Raw genomic sequence first — 22,469 nt, forward strand, 5'->3', positions numbered from 1 at the left:
TGTAGTATCCAGATGGACATGTGTCACAGAGAAACCCAGAATATTTGGAGTCCCATTTTCACAATAATGATACTAAAATTTACACTGTGCAGAATTTTCTGATGTGAACTTGCTTTTCAACCACAGAATGTATTGTAACCAAGACCAATTGTGTTCCCATTGATAGCTTCAAAACCACTTCCAACAGGGATTTTTGGACAGTGATTGCAAGCAGTAAATATCTTGCTTACCCTTCCCTCAAGGCTACTACTGCTAATTGTAACATATCCTTCTTTTCCCTCTGTCCCGAAGTAAAATCAGTTCGCTGTATTCTGATTTAGATGTTGATGGTGCCATTTATAAATAAATGCCACTGCACCAAGATCATGAGCTGGTTGATTTTGGTAAATGGTTGCTTTTTCACAAAAGCTAATCTCATAAAATTTCCTAACCAGATTTGAGTTATTTGTAAAATTCTGCTTACCATCTTAGCCCAAGAAGGAAATATTCAGATGTTATACACGAAAGTTACCATTTACAGACAACACTTCTGTCGTAGAACTGCTACTGTAATCATTAAGACTATCACAGATTCTTGACTCTTCCACAGAAATGTGCCTCAGCTTGCAAATTCAAAAGGGATTGATTATTGACTGCAGCTGTGATATTTTACATTTCACACGTGAATGTGGCTCATGGAAAGGAGATTGTCAGTTGGGAACCAGTTCAGAGATAGTGGTTATAATATGAACCACGTATATATTAACAATGTTAGGGCTCTTGCGGTGCAGTGGTATTGTCCCTACCTCTGGACCAGAAGACCCAGTTTCGAGTCCCCCTTGTGTCATAACATCTATGACAGTAGAGTTATAGAGATATACAGCATGGAAACAGACGCTTCGGTCCAACTAGTCCATGCTGACCAGATTTCCTAAAGCAATCTAATCCCATTTGCTAGCATTTGGCCCTTATCCCTCTAAACCTTCCCTATTCATGTACCCATCCAGATGCTTTTTAAATGGTGTAATTGTACCAGCCTCCACCGCTTCCTCTGTCAGCTTATTCCATATACACATCACCCTTTGCGTGAAAAAGTTGCCCCTTAGGTCCCCTTTAAATCTTTCCCTTCTCACCTTAAACCTGTGCCCTCTAGTCTTGGACTCCCCTACCCTGGTTAAAAGACCTTGACTATTCACCCTATCCATGCCCCTCATGATTTTATAAATCTGTATAAGATCACCCCTCAGCTTTTGACGCTCCCGGGAAAATAGCCTCAGCCTATTCAGCCTCTCCCTATAGCTCAAACCCTCCAACTGTGGCAACATCCTTCTAAATCTTTTCTGAACCCTTTCAAGTTTCACAACATCTTTCCTATCATAAGGAGACCAGAACAGGTTGATTAGAAAATATCTGTAAAGAGATGTTGTAGTAACCTACTCCAAAAGTGGCAGTATCTACAAGGCATACTGCAGCATTCTGCTGAGCCAGCTTCTACAAATCTGTGACATCTACACTTAAAAGGAAAAGGGTAATATGTGCATGAGAATACCACCCTCATTGTAGCTGGGTCAAAATACTGGAACTCCTTCCCTTTCAGCACTGTAAGTGCACCAAAACTATATAGGTTGCTGTAGCTCAAGAAGGCAGCTCCCCAGTACCTTCTCAAAGGCAACTAGAGATGGGCAATAAATGCTGATCTTGCCAGCAACACTCAGATCCCAATGAAGGAGAGCCATCACAATGATCGTAAATCCAGATCCCATAAGTTAGTAGCTGTTGTTCAATCCATTGTCACCAACTCAGGGTTACTTGTATTACAAATACAGATGATACAAAAAATTATGTATGTTTGCTTTTAATCATGTCAAGTGGTGAGATTGTATTTTTTTTTTACAGATTCAAAATGGGTATTTTGTTCATTACTTTGCACCTAAGGATCTGCCTCCAGTTCCAAAGAATGTGGTTTTTGTGATAGATACAAGTGCTTCGATGGCGGGGAGAAAAATCAGTCAGGTATATTTCTTCACCTTAATGATGGGACCAAGTGATTGTACTTAAATAACAGCTGTTTATAGATGTCTCACCATATCATTCACTCATTATTAACACTAAGCTAATGATGCAATCACAGAAATTTACATTACTGAAGGAGCACTTACCCCATTGCATCTGTTCCAACTTGTTACGTCATCAAAGAATTCCAAAATGTTGGTCAGTCATCATGACTTCTTCATTTAGTCATGAAGATTCTACTTGGTTACATTATGTATGTGTTTATTTTGTTATTTCCACATGCTTTCTGATGATTGTACAAGGTTCAGTACCAATCATGATTCCCCAGATATCGAAGCAGTATTCAAAACTAATATTCAGGTACAGCAGGTGATAAAGAAGACAAATGCAATTTTGGCATTTATTGCTAAAGGAACAGGCTATAAAAGTAGGGAACTGTTACTGCAACTGAAGAAGGCATTAGTGAGATTACACAAGGAGCATTGCATACAATTTTGGTCCCCTTACTTGAGGAGGGATGTAGTTGTATTGGAGGCAGTTCAGAGGAGGTTCACTAGATTGATTCCAAAGATGAGGGGTTTGTACGATGAAGAGAGATTGAGAAGTTTAGGCCGACATTCTCTGGAGTTTAGAAGAATGATAAGAGATCTAATAGAGGTATATGAGATTGACAAAGTAGACGTAGACAGGATGTTTTCTCTTGTGGGGGTAATCAAGAGCAAGAGGTCATAGTTTTAGGGTAAGGGATATCAGATATAAAACAGAGATAAGGAAAAATTACTTCTCTCAAAGTGTCATGAATCTGTGAAATACACCACCTCAGAGTGTGGTAGATGCAGGGACATTGAGTAAATTTAAGGAGGAGATAGACAGATTTTTAATTAGTCATGCGTTGAAAGGTTATGGAGAGTGGGCAGGAGAATGGAGTTGAGGTTGAAATGAGATCAACCCTGATCATATCAAATAGCAGAGCAGGCTCAAGGGGTTGAATTGCCTACCCTACTCTTATGTTCTCATATCCACATGCAGCATGACTTCGACAAAATCTAGGTTTCGGCTGATAAGTAGTAGGTAACATGCATGCCAAGAAGTGCCAGACAATGACCATCACTAACGTAGGAATCTAACTATCATCCCTGACAGTCAATGGCATTACCATCACTAAATCCCCCATTATCAACACCCTGGGGTTTCCATTGGCCAAAAACTGAACTGAACTTACAAGGCGCAAGTCAGGAGTACGATGGAATACTCCCCACTTGCCCATCCAGGACAAATCGACTCGCTTGATTGGCACCTGAACTACTACCCTCAACACCCACTCCCTCCAGAACCAACACACAGTGGCATCAGGGAGTATTGTCTACAGAATAATTTTCAGAAACTCACCTAGACTCCTTCGATAGCACCTTCAAAACAGCACCTCTCCCACCTTGAAGGTCCTGGGAATTCCTAACTTGGTTTAGCACTCCATTGTCCTGGACTACTCTGTTCAACACATTCCAGGCCAAATCCCGTTTGCTGCCAGTAATCACACACCATGTATGATATGATATTCTAATACGTCATGAATTTTTTTTTGTAATAACGATGATGTAGTGATTGTAACGAGGCCAGCCTGATGCACCCCATAGAATATGAGTTCCCTGATTTGGGCTGATAGTCTGGTCCAATCAGGCAGCCCTCCCTGACAGATAAGAACAGCTGTGTCTCCAACTCTGTTTTGGTTTAGTCCTTGCACTCGCCCTACACCTTTTCACATAAGCCTTGCCCCTATCAGGCTTTGCTTGTTACATTAGCCACGTGGGTGTTTTCCTGCTGGTGGAAAGTTTGAAATAAGATTCTTGCACAATGGCGTCTTTTTCACTGAGTCACTACACATGCACAAGCACGAGTGATGTGGGTAAAATTTAAACACTGAGCAAAAAAAAAAAGTTCAGGAGTGTCAGACATCCTGTTCACTCTGAAAGCTGGCGCTGAGGGAGCTGGATCAGTGTCAAGGACTCTCCACATGTAGATAAACGGTAACTTGGTGACTGGATACCCACCTCTGTGGAGTTACTTCAGATGACACTTTGAACAATTTTTCATCCCAGCTATTGAAAACATTTAAATTATGTTGAATTATGAACTCAGAGTGATTTTTTTCCATTGTACTCAACTTCTGAATCCTCAGGACCCTAACTAGCATTTTTCTAATCGAACTGATTATCTGAATATGAAATCCAGCTCCACTGATTGACCCAAAGTCCTATTGTACTGCTCTCCATTCATTACCATGGAACCAAAAGCCATGATTCAGAGATTATTTTGTTTTGAACGGAGAAAAAAAGAGGCTCAGAGCAGGCCAATTATTGGCCTATTTATTCCACAGTTTGTTGGCATTTTCTCATGCATGACTCATTTTCTTATAAATGAAAGACTGTAAGTGGAGCCTGGACCATGTGGGTGCCAACCCATGAGTCTTTGCTTAAAAAACGACAGCTGTTTCACCAATTCATAAAATAAACTGCTTAATCCAAGAAATTGAAAATATAGCATTTGCAATATTTTATCATCTGTATATCGGAACAGGGTACACAGTGCTGTCAGGTTGACTTGAATTGATTGTCAGTTTTAATAAGGATGTAATTATAAAAGAAACAGAAGCATTTGCAATAACTAGTTTTCAATGCACATTATAAAAGGATGGCAAGGCAGGATTTAGAATTATTGTGTCTTGTAACCAATGATGAAGCTAATGTAATTTTATTCTTTAAGCTAATATAATCATAACATGTTTTAACATTTCCCTTGCTGCAACTTAACATAAAATTTCAGTTGTCATCTGTGATTAAAATGCTGCCAACTCTTAAGTGTCCTTTGTGATCATACAAATTATCTCTATTCATTGCAATATCCCAATTCACTGTAAAGTTCCTTGAAAATCTTTGATTGTCCATTATACTACCACTTAAGCTTGACAAATTGTTGTGTGCATTGTCTACATTATATGGATGGCTAAACAGTGACGCAAGGGGTGTTGAGAACACATGATTCCAGTCTAGTTATCATCATCAAATTGCAGGTAAGTGGTTTCTACCTGTTTTAGAGCTGAATCGTTAATGATAAAGAATACCATGTTACAATCTCAAACATTTCAAGTGAGGTACATTTCTGATACTGGTGTCATGGGGAGAAAAACGACATCTGGAGTAGTGTATGTAGTTTTGGGCTCTCAGGAAGGGTAAATTGTTCTTGGTAGGCATGCAGCACAGATCCACCAGAATGATATACAGCTATAGAGGCTTAGAGGATCAAATTACGAGGACAGTTTGCATCAACTTAGCCTGTAGACCTGAATTGTTGAAGATTGAAGAATGATCTGATCGGTGTTTAAACTAGTAAAATTGGGCAGATACAGAAAAAAAATATTTCTTTTAGTTTTATTCATGAAGGAAAGTCATAAATGAGATAAATTAGGAACTTTTTGTACATGTCGATTCTCACATCTTTGTTAGGCGAGGGTATGGTGCAAGATGGAAATACATGGGTAAGTGGAATTGAGGTGCAGATTAAGCATGATATAATTGAATAGTGGCGCAGGCTCAAGGGCTTACTGTTGTTTTGTACATCAACCAGAGGCAGATACTGTACATCAGCAGTGACAGATGAACTTTTTGATAGCAATTAGTCTTTTTTAAACAATTTGTTCACAGGATGTTGAGATCACTGGCTAGGCCAACATTCATTGACCATTCCTACTCAACCTTGAGAAGGTGGTGTTGAGTTGCCTTTTGGAACTGCTGTAATCTATATGTCGGAAATGCTGTCACAATGCTGTTAGGTGGGGAGTTCTAGGACTTCGACGCATCAATGACATTTGTCCAAGTAAGGATGGTGAATGACACGATGGGCAACTACAGTGTTGTGATTGGTTCTCATGCGCTTGCTACCATTGTATTTTCAGACTAAAGATGCCCTCTTCACTATCCTCAATGATCTTCGACCCATTGACCACTTCAATATCATCAACTTCTCTGGTCGTATTAAGGTCTGGCAACATGGAAAACTTGTCCCTGTCACGAGGGAGACTGTAAGGGATGCCAAGAAGTACATTTACCTGATGTCACCTTCAGGAGGTAAAGGGAGATGTGTTTTATTTCCATTCTGATGCCTTGCCTTCTGATCTCTCATCTCCAATAGAAAATCTTGTCTTTCTGTCTTTGGAACATTGTTTGAATGAAGGTCTCCAGGTTCATCTGGCATCAATAATGAGCTTGTGCTGAGCCGGTCCCTCATTACTTGTACGCCCTGTTCCAACTACAGAAGAATTATTGTAATTTACCTGCAGTAAATGTGTAGCCTTACTCGGCGATTTTTCCTGTCATGCCACACACAGACTTGTGAGAAACGTTACTGCTCATGGAGTAAGTGGGAGAGTAGCAACATTGATACAAAGTTGGCTGAGAGACAGGAAACAGAGAGTAATAGTTAATGTATATTTTTCATGCTGGAGGAAGAAGTTGTAGTGGACCTCCTCAGGGATTGGTCTCGGAATGCCTGCTTTTCCCAATGATCTTGATGTTGGTGTACAGGAGAAAATTTCGAAATTTGCAGATGACAGAAAATTTGGAAACATTGTAAGCTTTGGGGTCCACAGTGTAAAACGACAAAAGGGTATTGGCAACTTCCTGGACTGGGCAGCTAGGTGGTAGATGATGTTCAGCATGGAAAAGTGTGAGGCGATATATCTTAGTTGAATGAACATAAAGATACAGCAAAAATGAAAGGGTGCAAGCCTAAACTAAGTGCCAGAGCAGAGAAACCTGAATGTGTTTTTTTATTATTCACTTGTGGGATGTAAGTGTCGCTGGCTGGGCCCGGCATTTATTGCCTGTTTTTAGTTGCCCATTGAGAAGGTGGTGGTGTGCTTCCTTATTGAACCGCTGCAGTCCATGTGCTGTAAGTTGACCCACAATACCCTTAGAGAGGGAATCCCAGGATTTTGACCCAGCGACAGTGAAGGAACAGCGATATATTTCCAAATCAGGATGGTGAGTGGCTTGGAGGAGAATTTGCAGGTGCTAGTGTTCCCACGTATCTGCTGCCCTTGTCTTATATAGCAAGTCCAATTGAGTTTCTGGTCGAAGGAAACTCCCAGAATATTGATAGCGGGCGTTTCAGTGATGTTGATGCCTTTGAATGTCAAGGCATGGTTGTTAGATTTTCCGTTTAAGGAGATGGTCATTGCCTCGCATTTGTGTGGTGCAAATATTACTTGTCACTTGTCACCCCAAGTCTTGACCTTATCCAGGTCTTGCTGCATTTGGACATGGACAGCTAAAGTGTCTGAGGCAGTATTGGTTTATGTAGCTGCGTAGACTAAGCACCAAGGCCTGATGACGTTGAAGTACTGTGCCTCATTTTCATGTTCAAGTTTGGTCTCTAGTTTGAACTCAGCAAGAATCACTGTCTGGATGCCGAACAGGAGTGGGTATTCAGCCAACCTTTAAAAATTACAGTGATGTTCCTTAGCAGTGACATTAAGAAGAGGAATTCTGCAGTGAGAGCAAGAAAAGTGTGAAGGTACAGTGGGATTGTAACTCCCAAGATATAAGAATGAATTGCGTTCATGGAATAGATTTACAATCTGTTCCAAATGGTCTATTCGCAATTGACTGATCCTATTTTAAACAAAGTCCTCAGGCTGCCAACAAGAAACTGGCTTGGAATGTCTAGGCCACATACTGAGGGAACTCTTTGTCTTTGAGCAGATATATTCTCAAGAGTGTTTCAATGATTGTGTAGTTCCAGTGTTCCTCACAGCCTTAGGCTCAGTAAACCCCACATGGCTAATTTCCCCCACTTCTTCCTGTATGCTAAATGGTAAATATTCTGGAAAATTATTTAAAAACCATAGTGGAAAAAATGAAGGAGTTTGGAATTGATTATAGTTCTAGCCAATATTGTAAAATATGTGCAATGCACCAAGATCTGGAAAACATTGATATCTTGTCTAGTGGTTAATTTGGCATCAGAAACAAATTATTAGTTGTCCCACGTATCTTCATAGACTCATAGAGTTTATATGGTGCAGAAGAAGGCCATTCAGCCTATCATGTCTGCACTGGCTCTCTGAATGAGCATTATGATTCAATACCATTTTCCTGTATTTCTCTATAACCCTGAAGATTGCTTCTGTGTTTCTATGTAAGTAATAAACTAATGACTATTGAATCTGCCTCCCCCATACAATGCATTCTAGATTCTAACTACTGGAAAATGTGAGACTATCAGTCGAGAATAGAATTGGGTTCAAGTGTGATGCCGTTTGCAATGAAATTATTTCCATAGACCTGCTGCATGGGCTCATTAGATTTAAAAATTATTTAGAATGAGGGCTGCTTTGAGGTTTCCTTTATGGGAGGGGTGAAGATTTTTAATTTAAATTTGTAATCAGTTTTATTTTCAGAACCAAATAATTTAAATTTTCAAAATTTGTCATAATGACAAATTTGGAACGTTGTGTTTCAAAGACAATTAACTTGTTTACTAATAAAGTTTAGATTATGAATGAGGGACTGGTTGACAACAACCAAAAATGAGAAATGTTCTTGTTCGGAAAGGTATTACTGTCTAAATTCTTTTAAAGCTTTTTATTATTTGAAATGAAATGGTATCATGAAGATAGCTTCATTTATTCTTCATCCTTAAAATAACTGGGTACTGTGTTCAGAGAATCATGAGGGGCATTGACAAGGTGAATGACGAGGGTCTTTTCCTTAGGGTGGGGGTGGAGAGGAGAAAGTTTTAAAAAGGACATGAGGGGCAATGTTTTTACACAGAGAGTGGTTTGTACGGGGAATGAACTATCAGAGGAAGTGGTGATACAGGTATAGTTGCGACATTTAAAAGACGTTTGGATAAGTACTTGAATAAGAAAGGTTTGGAGGGATATGGGCCAAATGCAGGCAAGTGGGACTAGTTTAGTTTGGGAACAGGGTCGGCATGGACTAGTCAGACCGAAGGGTCTGTTTCCGTGTTTTATGACTCAATTACTCTACTGATTGCAAGAAGAATTTCTTTTCTCACATCACATTTGCTTTTTTTGTAAATTATCTTATATCTGTGCCCTCTCATTCTTGATCCTTTTATGACAAGGAACAGTCTAGCCACCCCCTGAAAACATTTACCTTTAATCTTAGCCTTCTTCACTTGAAGGAAAACAGTCCTGACTTCTCCAATCTGTCTTCATAGATAATGTTTCTCATTCGTGGAACCATTCTTGTAAACTTCTTCTACACTCTTTCGAATTCATTCACACCCTTGTTAAAGTGTGCACCCAGATCTGACAATAAAACACCAGCTGAAATCTAACCAGTATCTTTGCAGAACCTCCTTTCTCCTGTACTTGATCTCTCTATAAATAAAGCCCCAGACATTGTATGCTTTATGAACTGCTCACTATACCTATCTTGCCATCTTAAGTGATTTATGCACACATACACATACATAAGCAGGTCAGAGGCTAGGAAGACTGTGGCAAGTAACTCGTGACTCCCCAAAGCCTGCCCACCATTTACATGGCACAAGACAGGAGTGTCTTGCCTGGATGGGTGCAGCTCCAACAACACTCAAGAAGCTTGACGGCAAGCAGCCTGCTTGATTGGTCCCACATCCACAAGCATCCACTCTCTCCACCACCGACGCTCAGTAGCAGTTAGTGTGTACTGTCTATAAGATACACTACAGAAATTCACCAAAGATCTTTAAACAGCACCTTCCAAACCCAAGAACACTAACATTTGGAAGGGCAAGGGCAGCGGAAATGGTCAGGAAGGAGAGATCACATGCAGGGTGAGATATAGCCCAAGTGACTGTATAGTTCAGGGAATTTGGAGGCAGCATTGGAATATTATGCAAAGGGGAAGAGGTGCTTCTTGCTTGCTTTTTGTTTGTCTTTTAGTTTTTAAGATTATTTTACCAGGATAAATAGAAGCCCAGTACAAAAGAGTGAGATCACAGGTAAATGGTAAGTTCATTGGTTGGTGATAGCTACTAATTTGATTATCTGTTATAGACTACTTTCAGATTGAAGGCAAATAAGGGAAGTATTTACAGACTGCAAACTAATTTACCAGTACAAATTTTTTAAAAATCAAATTAAAATAGAGTTGCTGGGCCATGCAATATGCTGTAACTGCATGTTGTGGGAGATGGTGAACCCTAAAGTAGTTCAGAGTGATCACATCTGTAGCAAGTGTTGGTTGCTTGAGGAACTCTGGCTCAGAATGGAGTCTGAGCTCCAAACGGTGCAACACATCAGGGAGGGGGATAGTTACCTGAACACTGTGTTTCAGGAGGCAGTCATACCCGTTAGTTTAATTGCCTCTAATTCAGTCAGTGGTGAGGGACAAGAGGGTATGATTACCAGTGAGGCAGGTGGAGGGATCCAGGAGGTAATGCTGAAGGAGCTTGTGTAACGAGTCTGAGATTCTTGCCCCCTTGTGTGGAAGAGAGTGGGAGCTGTAGCGGGAGGATGAGCAAACTGACCAGATCACCATGGCACAGGGAACCATTCAAGAGGAGAAAAGAGAAATGTTGTTGTGATCAGTGTTAATAAAATCAGGGGAATAGACACTACTCTCTGTCTAATCGACAGTCCCAAAGGCTGTATTGCCTGCCTGGTTCCTAGGTTCATGGATATCTCATCTGGGCTGCAGTGGAACTTGGGGAGAGAGGGGAAAGATCCAGATGTCATGGTCCATGTAGGTACCAATGATACAGGTAGAAAGAGGAAAAAGGTTCGGCTGAGAGAATATGAGCAGCGAGGTGTTAAATTAAAAATCAGAGTATGGAAAGGACCAGGAATCTAACTTCAGGCAAAGCAGATAAGGGGACAACTATGAGAAGGGGGCAGTCAACGCAGGACTGAAGGTGTTGTGCGTAAATATACTTGAAAAACAAGGGAAATCAGATTGAAATTGACAGGTACAATGTTGTGGGTATCAAGACATGGCTGCAAGGGGATCAGGGATGGGAACTAAATATCCAAGGATACACATTCTATCAAAAGGACACGCACATGGGTATACAGGGCGGGGCTGCTTTGTTAGTAAGAAATGAAATTAAATTGATAACAAGAAGTGATATAGAGCCAGAAGGCATTGAATCTGTGTGGGTGGAGTTGAGGAACTGCCAAGGGAAAATAGACCCTGATGGGAGTTATGTACAGACCTTCTAGCAATAGTTAGGATGTGGGGAAGAAAATAAGTCAGGAGATAGAAAAGGCACTATTACAATAATCATGGAGGAGTTCAATATGCTGACGGATTGGGAAAATCAGGTTGGCAGCAGAAATCAAGAAAAGGAATTTGTGGAATGTCAACGAGATGGTTTTTTTTGGACCAGCTTACTGTAGAGCCCACAAGGGAACAGAGAATTCTGGATTTGGTGATGTGTAATGAGGCAGACTTGGTTAAGGGATTTAAGATGAAGGAACCTATAGGGGACAGTGACCATAATGTGATAGAATTCACCCTGCAGTTTGAGATGGAGAAGATGGAATCACATGTAACTGTGTTACAATTGAATAAAGGTAATTACAAAGACATAGAGTAGCACAGTGGCTCAGTGGTTAGCACTGCTGCCTCACAGCGCCAGGAAACCAGGTTCGATTACACCCTTGGACGACTGTCTGTGTGGAGTTTGCACATTCTCCCCGTGTCCATGTGGGTTTTGGTTCGGCTTCCTCCCACAGTCCAAAGTTGTGCAGGTTGGGTGGATTGGCCATGCTAAATTGCCCGTATTGCCTGTAGTGCGCAGAGGTGTGTACGCTACGTGGATTAGACATGGTAAAAGCAGGGCTACAGGGAAAGGGTAGGGGGATGGGGATGGGTCTGGGTGGGATGCTCTTTGTAAGGGCGGTTTGGACTTGTTGGGCCAAATGGCCTATTTCCACATTGTAGGGATTCTATGTGGGAGGAGCTGACCAGAATTGATTGGAAGGGGAAAATGGTTGAGTAGCAATGGCAGGAGTTTGAGAGTAATTTAGGAGGCATAACAGAAATTCATCCCAAGGTGGAAAAAACTTACCAAGAGGAGGATGAGACAATCATGACTGATAGGGGAAGTCAGGGTCAGCATAAAAGCAAAAGAAAAACCATACAATGTGGTGAAGATTAGTGGGAAGCCTTTAAAAACTAGCAGATGATAACTTAAAAAAAGCAAAAGGAGGGAGAAGGTGAAATATTAAGGTAAGCCAGCTAATAATATAAAAGAAGATTGCAAGAGTTTTTCGATATTTAAAAGGTAAGGGAAAGAGAATATTGGACATTGAACCACTGGGAAGTGAGGCTGGAGAGGTAGTAATGGGGAATAAAGAAATGGTGGAGGAACTGAGTGGGTACTTTGCATCAGTTTTCATATTGGAAGACACCAACAGCATACCAGAACTTTAAGAGAGTCAGGGGGCAGAGATGAGTGTAGTGACCATCATTAAGGAGAAGGTGTTGGGGAAGCTGAAAGGTCTGAAGGTGGATTATTTATCTGGTCCAGACGGACTACACCCCAGGATTCTGGAGGAAATAGCTGAGGAGATTGTAGAGGCATTAGTGGTGATCGTTCAGGAATCATGGGAGTCAGAGAGGGTCCAGGAGGAGTGGAAAGTGGCTCATGTAACACCCCTGTTTAAGAAAGAAGGGAGGCAGAAGACAGGAAACTATAGGCCAGTTAGCCTGACCTCAATCCTTGGTAAGATTTTAGAGTCCATTATTAAGGATGAGATTGCGAATACTTGGAAGCACATGGTAAAATAGGACTGAAAGGATAGCACGGGCTTCATCAAGGGCAGGTCATGCCTGACAAATCTGTGAGAATTCTTTGAGGAGTTAACGAGCAGGTTAGACAAAAGAGAGCCAGTGGACGTAATCGATTTGGATTTCCAGAAGATCATTGACAAGGTGTCGCACAGGAGGCTGCCAAAAAGATAAGAGCCAATGGTGTTAGGGGCAAGTTACTGGCCTGGCTAGGGGATTGTGACTGGCAGAGGGCAGAGAATGGGGATAAAAAGGGTCTTTTTCAAGCTGGCAGCCTGTGACTAGTGGAGTTCCACAGGGGTTGGCATTGGGACCACAACTATTCACGATAGATGTTAACGATCTGGATGAAGAAACTGATAGCATTGTTGCCAAGCTTGCAGGCGACACCAAGTTAGGTGGAGGGGCGAGTAGTGTTGAAAGTGCAGAGAGGCACAGAAGGGCTTGGACAGGCTAGGGGAGTGGGCAAAGAAGTGGCAGATGAAATACAATGTGGGAAAGTGTGAGGTTATGCCCTGAGGTAGGAAGAATAGAAGCATCGGCTATTTTCGAAATAGGGAAGGCTTCAGAAATCTGAAGCGCAAAGGTACTTGGGAGAATAGTTCAGAACTCTCGTAAGGTTAACATGCAGGTTCAGATGGCAGTTAGGAAGGCAAATTCCATTGTTGGCACTCATTTCAAGAGGGCTCAAATACAAAAGCAGAAATGTACTGCTGAGGCTGTGTAAGGCTCTGGGCAGACTGCATTTGCAATATTATGAGCGGTTTTGGGCCTTGTATGAAAGGAAGGATGTTGGAGGGAGTTCAGAGAAGAATGACCATGAAGGGCTTGCCATTTGAAGAGCATCTGGGGTCTCTGGGTCTGTACGCGATGGAGTTTAGGAGGTTAAGCAGCAAACTTAAATACTGAGAGGCCTGGATAGAGTGGATGTGGAGATGTTTCCATGAGATGGAGAGATTGGGTCCTGGGGGCACAGCCTCAGAGTGAATGATTTAAACTGAGATGAGGAGAAATTTCTTCAGCCAGGAAGTGGTGAATCTATGGAACTCATTGCTGCAGAAGGCTATGGAGGCCAAGTTATTGGGTATATTTACGACAGAGGTAGATAGGTTGGTGATTAAAAAGGGATTAAAGGTTATGGAGAGAAGGCAGGAGAATGGGGTTGACAAACATCAGCCATGATTGAATGGCCGAGCAGACTCAATGGACTGCTCCTATATCTAATGGTCTTCTAATACATGGGACACCATGACCTGACTTAGAAATAACTGTTCCTTTAATGTCACTGGGTCTAAATGTTGGAACTCGCTCCGTAATGATGTTGTCTAACTGCAGCACATGGACTGCAGTGGTTCAAGAAGACAGCTCACCACCACCTTCTCAATGGCAACTAGGTACGGGCAAGAAATATTGGAGCAGCCATTGATGCCCATGGTCCATGAGTGAGTTAAAAAAAAAACCTGGATTAAAGTTGCAAGCTAAAAATCTTGTAGCCCCTAATTATTTCCTTTGCCAAATATCAATGCAGTAGATGAGTGTTAAAACAAGAAAAGCATTTGTTTAGAACTCTTTCAAAAAGCTTCCCCAGGCACATTGGTGACTAATTAGTCTTCCCCTGTCATTCTGAAACTCTCTTTTCAAAGATGTTGTTTAAAAATTGTTTGAAATTCAAATTGGAATACAAAAACTTTGTTCAAAATTCTGCTTTGTTTCCCAGGAACCAACATAAATGATGCCATCCAAACTGGATCTAAATTGTTGAAAGATTACATCGCTCAGCAGGACAAGAGTGTGTGGGCTGTGTCATTAATAATATTCTTGACAGATGGACGCCCAACAATTGCAGAAGTTCAACCTCATAAAATCCTAAGCAACACAAGAAAGGCCGCTGAAAAGAAGTTCTGCATCTTCACCTTGGGAATAGGAAGAGATGTGGACTACAGGCTCCTTCAGCGAATGTCACTGGAGAACTGTGGAGTAATGCGAAGGATCAATGAGGACTCAGATGCCAGCATCCTACTTAAAGGTTTTTTTGATGAAATAGGGACTCCACTCCTCTCAGACATTCGTGTTGATTATTCGGAAGATTCAGTGGAGTATGTTACGCAAAATTTCTTCCCAAACTATTTCAATGGATCCGAACTCATAATAGCAGGGAAACTGACAGACAACACAAGTGATAATCTTCATGTCCAAGTTGCTGCAAGCACAAGTGACAAACACCTCATGCTGGAGGCAGACGTGAAAATTAATGACACAAGGAGAAGTTCGAATGATTTCAAGGCTAGATCCAAAGATTCTAAGTTCATCCAAAGGGCATGGGGCTACTTAGCAATAAAAGATCTGCTGAGATTGCAACTGAAGAGCAGCAATAGCAAAGTGAAGGAAATTCTTTCAGAGAAAGCAAAAAATCTTTCGTTGGAATACAATTTTATCACACCCGTCACTTCACTTCGTGTAAAGAGTTCAGATGAACAAAGCAGTGGATCCACACAGAGTGTGGTAAATGAGTCTGAAGTGAATGATGAGAGAGCACAGAGTTTACAGAGAATAACTAAACCAGGTAAATGAGCACAGTTGTAACTTACTGAACTCCATTTCCAAATACGTGTTCCCTTAGTATCTTTTTGTAGTAAATGAGATTTAAAGAGCAATATGCTCATAACTAGACTGTATAGTTATTGAAGTCAGATGATGTCAGATCATATGAGTCTGACACCTGATGCAAGAAGGTTCTAGTGAAGTCCAGGTCAACCATGCTTCTGTACCTAGTGTAAATAGTTAGTAGGTTTTTACCAGTCTGCACCAGTATGGCGTTCAGCTGTCAACCATTTAGGAGTCCCTGAACTTGTTTTTGATGTTCATCCACCTTTAGGTAATTATCATCTTGATTCTTAAAATGAAATTTGGACTGCATTCCCATTTCAGTCACTTGATGCTGGCACTGGGTACTTCTGCATTGATAAGAAAAAAATCTGGGGATTCAATCCTGTTTATTTGTCTTAATGATGAGGCGTTATCTGTAGTAAACTCATAAACCTCTTTAAATAAAATGGATTTACAATGGTCCTTAATCCCAATCCCCTCCGTAACAATGTGAAATCTCCAATTCGCACATGTGCTAAAACTCTTAAGAATCTGTTTTAAGTATTCACAAAAAGGCAGTGACTAGTTAATTGACGGATGTTATTAGGGCAGAATTAAATTCACCAATTAGTTTAATGTTGACATTTCTTTATCTAGAGAGCACCTCCTTAAGAAAGAAAAAGAAAACAGTAATGGTTTCAAAGACATCAGGTAAGTGCAAAACTTTGAACTTCCTCACTAAAGGCTCTTCAACTCAATATTTTGAACAATGTGGCAAGTCATCGGTCAGAAGTTAGAGTCCAGCTCATTATTCCACCAGGCTGCTAACACACAGGGTTCACCTTTTTAAATGCAGCTTGAGGAACATTTTCAGAGCTAGTTAAAAGCACAAACTTGTCAATGTACAACTGATTGACTGAATTATTAAGATCTGAAAAAAAAAGAAAATTTCAAAAGGAATTCTTGGAGAGCTAATTCTTTTTCCAGCAGGTAATGGTTAATGATATAAAGCCTGAAGTAAAGCTGTGTGTACACTAACAGTGGAATAGTGATTTTTTTTTTGGAATCCTTATGCTTGCTATTTAATTAGAAATGCGTCCCATTAGAATCAAATTCTGTATAAACTGACCCATTAAAATGGAAGCATTTTACACAGATGCAGTTACATTTACACACTTACAAAATTGGTCTGTTTATTTGATTGTCAGTATCCATTAGCCAAAGTTTATTTTAGTTCCCATTTCATATGGTATATGGTTGCTTATTCACTGTCACCAACTTATTTTTGGGGTGGTTGGTATGAATGAAAACTGTGAAACCGAGATTGTGGTTTCACATGCAGTTAGCTTGAAGATCGAAAAATTCCGAGCACTGAATCTAGTTCAAAAAATGTGACATTTACTTTTGCCTTTGAGGGAGGGGAACACAATGGGGATAAAGAAAAGGACATTATTGGTGATATCAGAGCATTCCACTAAAGGCAAGGGGCAGCTGAGTGGGAGGCAAACTTCTATTCCCTTTGAAAGAGAGGGAGCTTGAAGGAAAATATTTGAAGTCAAAACTACTAAAGATGCTAGGATCAAGACAAGGACAGACATGTCATATTAGAACTTTCAGCCAGTCCTTTTAACAAAAAAGTAGTCAAACATGCTGCTATGATTGACGCAATGAAAGATATAACTTTTGGCATTTGGAATACAGACCTTATCAAGTATGTGATGAAATATGGGCATGGATGAGGGTACTTATCAGCTATCAGTTGAATTCACATGTCTCTGGATGGATTAAAGCAATGTTACAATTGTTCTTTGGACTATAGGGCTGTTGTCTCATTATAGAGAGATGACTGGTGGTGGTTTAACGACCTCAGGCTAGTGGAAAGGTTGAGGAAGAGAGCCCTTAGTGGTAATGTCAGTGGTGTGGGAATTAAACATACACTGTTGGTGTAACTCTGCTTCGCAAGTTAGCTGTCCAAACAACTGAGCTAACCGACCCCCCTGTTGGTTTACAGATGGGTCAATACCTCAGGATCATAGAGTTTGTAGACTGCTTGTGTTTCATACTGGGGAGAAAAAAAGTGAAACTGAAAGACCCCTATTAACCTCACACTGCATCATGTTGGCTTCCCCCATCGAAAGAAGACTGGGTTCACCTCAGAAGTATTAACCCAATAATTTTGTGATTGAGGCTGGTTCAGGGACTGCACTCTTGTTATCCTCATGACTCAGAGGATCCACCATGAATATCATTCGCCAGCCAATCTGAGAACCCGTGCAAAAAGAAGATTAAAGTCCGTTCAGTTTAGACTCTGTTGGCTGTTATTGAGGTATAGGGTTTTAAACTGAGATCACATTGCTTACTTGTGTTTTTGGGCTGTCAGCAGCAAATATTGCAGTTATCATTTAAGTTCTCAGTTCTCCAATTCTGTCCAATCATTGCTGTCTCTGGCACTATCCTTCTTAAGAATTAGAGAGTACCTTCTCTGGCCCATGTTCAGTTCTGTGTCCTTAGTTTTATCTCCTCTCTTAATCAAAGAGAGAAGTCATTGAGATAGCAACTTTTCAGTATAATATATCTTTGAACTCTGTTTTGTAGGCTGAGTGAGAGTAGTTCATATATCATCTCCAACATGTGAAGATTCTTGTCGTGGTGTAAATTGAAGAAGAGATGACAAACATTTAAAGACTCCTGGTTGGGGAAGGGGGAGGTTGCAGGTGGGGTTATTTGTGCCTGACTGACTGGTTTCATTGCCCTTAGAGAAGAATATTGTCCCAGATTTTCCAATGTTCGGATAGCTTTTTCTGCAGCGCAGACTGGAACTGTGCATCAGGATTCTTTTAAGAAAAGTTGAGAAGCAATTAACAAATAGCAACAATTGCAAAGCAATAAACTGAAGGTACTGTTGCTTCAAACATGTCTAAACTTTCTTTTTGACCATTTAATGCGGTCCATATAAACTGTGGTATTTGTTTGTAATGCAGCTGATGGAGATCCACATTTTGTTGTTGACTTCCCCTTGGGCAAGTTTTCCATCTGCTTTAACATAGATGGTGAGCCTGGTAACATAATGAGATTGGTGTCTGATCACGAAGGTTCCGGTGAGTAGCAAACTGGATGAGTATTAAAAGATTGATATTCTTTGTTCATCAAGATGAGAATCATAGCTTGATGCAGCTCAGAATGAGACAGTTTGGCCTGTCATGCTTGTGTCATCTCTTTCCCCAGAGCTGTCGGTTATTTGCTTTCAAGTACTTTCCCCAATTCCCTTTTGATGCTACCTTTGAACCTGCTTCTAGAATCCTATTAAACAATGCATTACAGTGCATTCGTAACTCACTGTGTTTTCTCAATTTGCCTCAAGTTTTTTTTTCTATTACCTTAAATCTGTCTCCTATGGTGACCAACCTTCCTGCCAGGAAACTGCTTCTTCCTAGTTATGCTGTCAGAACCATTCATTATTTTGAGCATCTCTGTCAAATGTGCTCTTCACCTTTTCTGTTCTAACGAGATCAACCCTAACTTCTCCTGTCTGTTGCCATAACTGATATGTCTAATCCCTGTTACAATTCGAATATATTTCTTCTCCATCATCTCAAAGGATTTGACATCCTTGTGAAAGAGCAGTGCCCAGAATTGAACACAGTATTTCATGTGAATTCCAATCAGTGTTAAGAACATAAGAAGTAGGAGCAGGAGACCATTTGGCGCATCAAGCCTGTTCTGCCATTTAATGTGGTCATGGATGAGCTTGGCCTCCAGTTGTGCTCTCCTGCCTACTCTCCATATCTCTTGATTTTCGGAGAAACCAAAATCCTGTCTGCCTCAGCCTTAAATGTATTCAACGATGGAGTATCCATAACCTTCTGAGGCACAAAATTCCAAAGTTTCACAATTCTAAGTGTAGACATTTCTCGTTGTCTCAGTCCTAAATGACTACCCCTCATCCTGAAACCACCCTCTAATTCCAGATTCTGCAGCGAGGGGAAATGCTTCAATATCTATCCTGTCAAGCATAATCTTGAAGGTTCTAATTAGATAAACCCATTTACTCATCATTAGCCAATGGTCTCATCACAGTGTCCAGTCTGGTAAATCTTTACTGTTCCAACTCTAATGGAAGTATATTTTAAATAAACTGATACTGTACACAGTAGTTTAGCTGTGTTCACACGTACCTGGAGCCCTATACAATTGTAGCAAAACTTCTTCATTCTTGACAGAAATTGCTTTAAAAACTCAGCAGGTCTGGCAGAATCTGTAGACAGAAATCAGTGTTAAAATTTCGGGTACAGTGACCCTTTTTCAGAACCGTTCCAAGATGCTGCCAGACCTGCTGAGTTTTTCCAGCAATTTCTGTTTGTTTCTGATTTCCAGTATCCACAGTTCTTTTGGTTTCCTTCTTCATTCTTGTATTCAGTCCCCTTGTAATAAAGGTCAAGTTGTCATTTGCTTTCCCAATTTCCTTTTTCCTCCATGCTACCTTTTTGTGCTTCTTGTAAAAGTACACCAAAGTTGGTCTGAACATCAACATTTACATGTGTCACATGTTTTAAAAGATATTCTACCTTTCCAATTTCATGACCAAAGTGAATGTCTTCACATTTCCCCACATGTAAACTCTTCCCTGCCATCCTGTTGCGCACTCACTTAACCTGTCTATTTCTTTTTGCAGCCTCTTTGTGACTTCCTGAAGCTTGAATTCCCACCTAGCTCCATATAATCAGCAACGTTGATACAGTATCGTGTCTCATGATCTGATTATTCATATGAATTGTAAACAGATGAGGCCCAAGAATTGCTCCTGGCGACACTCCATGAACCACAACCTACTAAGTCGAAAATACCCTATTTTTGCCTACTTTTGCTTCCCATCCATTAACCAATCCTCTTGCCATGCTCATATGGTATCTCAATTCTGAGTTCTTATCTTCTGTGTCACCTTATTTAATGCCTTTTGGAAATCCAAGTGTACTACACCTACTGGTTCCCTTTTATCCATCCTACTAATCACATCCTGAGACAATTGGATCCCTTTAATATATAGCCTCTGAATTACTGGTGTTTTTTTTTGATCAGTGGAACTCCAGATAAATGGTCCAAACTAATTTGTCACAATCACTGTGACAATTTGGAGTAATAAACATTTAACAGCTTGTCTGGGTTTAAGGAGTGTCTCAATATTCTCCAGTACTGTAGCACCAAGCCTTGAAGTTAACTTATCAGGAAGTACACATGAGTGGCAACAAAAACAAAGTTGCTGGTAAAGTTCAGCAGGTCTGGCAGCATCTGTGAAAGAGAAAACAGAGTTAACATTTCAGGCCCGGTGACCCTTCCTCAGAGCAGTTCTGAGGAAGGGTCACCGGACCTGAAACGTTAGCTCTGTTTTTTCCTTCACAGATACTGCCAGACCTGCTGGGCTTTTCCAGCAACTTTGTTTTTGTTCCTGATTTACAGCATCTGCAGTTCTTTCGGTTTTTATTTAGTACACGAGTGGTATGGAATTCCCCAGTGATTTGATTCCATCTGGCAAGCCTCAGGAATGACTAAATATAAATGCCTTAGGGTTCAGCATGGATTTCCTTAATCGCTCTAGTTTAGCTGCTGGCTTCTCCTTGCAGAGAAATACTTGTATGCCAATAATAGTCCTACGTATGCAAGAATGAGCTATTATTTACTGCTTTGGCACGAAACCACACTGATAAGTAATTTCAAAAGAGATTGTGGTTTAGAGGACCTTTTCAGGCATAGTAATGTCTTAAATGTTGAGGTGTTGGATATAATATCTTCTGTTTTTGGCAGGAGTGACGGTTAATGGTCAGTTGATTGGAGCTCCAGCACCTCCAAATGGGCACAAGAAGCAACGCACCTATTTCAGTGCCATTACTATCATTGTCAGTAAACCGGCCCGCTCCTACATTGAAATCACACCTCACAAGGTTATCTTCGACAGCCGAGATAGATTTATCTTATCTTGTGATAAAACCATAGAGGTAGAGAGTGAAGGCCTGATGGTTTCTGTCGCTGCCAAATCGAAAGTCACAGTGACAATACAAGAATACATCTCCTTTCTCATCTTGGTCCATCAGTACAAGAATCCAGCGCCATATCAGAGAGATCACCTGGGATTCTATATTCTCACCAGTAAGGGACTATCCTCCAGTGTTCACGGACTCTTAGGTAAACAGCCTATTCTCTTTAAGTGATACATCTTGACAGTGTGTGTTGTTATTAAAATCTTTTTATAAGATTTAACAACGTTTACAATGTTTCTTCTGCATTGCTTTCCAGGTTGCATGATACATGGATGCTAAAAAATCATTTATTTAAATTATGGGGCAACAGTAGTATAGTTCCAGTGTTGCTGTACTAACAAATTAGATACTTGGACTAATCATCCATAGAAATGAGTTCAGATCCCATCATATCAGTTGGGGAATTTAGATTCAATTAATTCAGTAAACATAAAGTAAAAAGTTGAAGCATTAATATTGACCATGACTAGATACTGGATTGTTGTAGAAGCAAATTCATTACAAAATGAAAACCACTGTCTTATGTGCAAATCCACACCCACAGCAATGGGGCTGACTGTAAACTGTCTCTGCAATGGCCTACCTTCTAAGTCTCAGAGTTGTAGAACTGGGAAATAAATGCCAGTGGTGCCAAAATCCTAAACTGAATGTAGAAGTAAAACATTTCGCTCGTGTTACATTTTGAGGGGAGATCCTTGGCAAAGGATGGTTTAGGTCTTGCACTTTTAGAGAGCCTGGGGTTAGAGGTGTGGGTTGAGGTCAGAGTTCAGAATCCCCTTTTTAGATGTCATTAACCAGGATCATCATTTGGTCATAAAAGTCCATTCATTCAAGATCAAGAAATCTGACATTTTGTCCAAAATTACACTGAACCATAAAGAAAATGATCAGTTCCTGTTCATGGGATCACTGTACACTGATCTGTCACAAGTGAAGCAATTTGAGATCATCCTGATATAGATTTTGTATAAATACAAGTATTTCTTTTTGAAATTGGTTCAGTTAATGCCACACTCGAAAAGATACATGTTATATCACAGCCAGGTAAGAAGGCAGTAAG

General features: G+C 40.5%; 1 protein-coding gene across 1 annotated transcript in view; it reads left to right on the plus strand.

The window, feature by feature from the left end:
• Positions 1-21,580, plus strand: part of itih5 (inter-alpha-trypsin inhibitor heavy chain 5) — a 47,413-nt gene extending 25,833 nt beyond the window's left edge. Inside the window, exons 7-12 of the mRNA XM_048610001.1 lie at positions 1,876-1,992; positions 5,942-6,113; positions 14,509-15,354; positions 16,035-16,088; positions 18,359-18,475; positions 21,177-21,580. Of these exons, the coding sequence (XP_048465958.1) occupies positions 1,876-1,992; positions 5,942-6,113; positions 14,509-15,354; positions 16,035-16,088; positions 18,359-18,475; positions 21,177-21,580 (1,710 nt within the window). The remainder of the gene's footprint in view (positions 1-1,875; positions 1,993-5,941; positions 6,114-14,508; positions 15,355-16,034; positions 16,089-18,358; positions 18,476-21,176) is intronic.
• The last annotated feature ends 889 nt before the right edge of the window (positions 21,581-22,469 follow it).

Source organism: Rhincodon typus, chromosome 22, assembly GCF_021869965.1.
Source record: "Rhincodon typus isolate 14 chromosome 22, sRhiTyp1.1, whole genome shotgun sequence".
NCBI classification, from domain to species: domain Eukaryota; kingdom Metazoa; phylum Chordata; class Chondrichthyes; order Orectolobiformes; family Rhincodontidae; genus Rhincodon; species Rhincodon typus.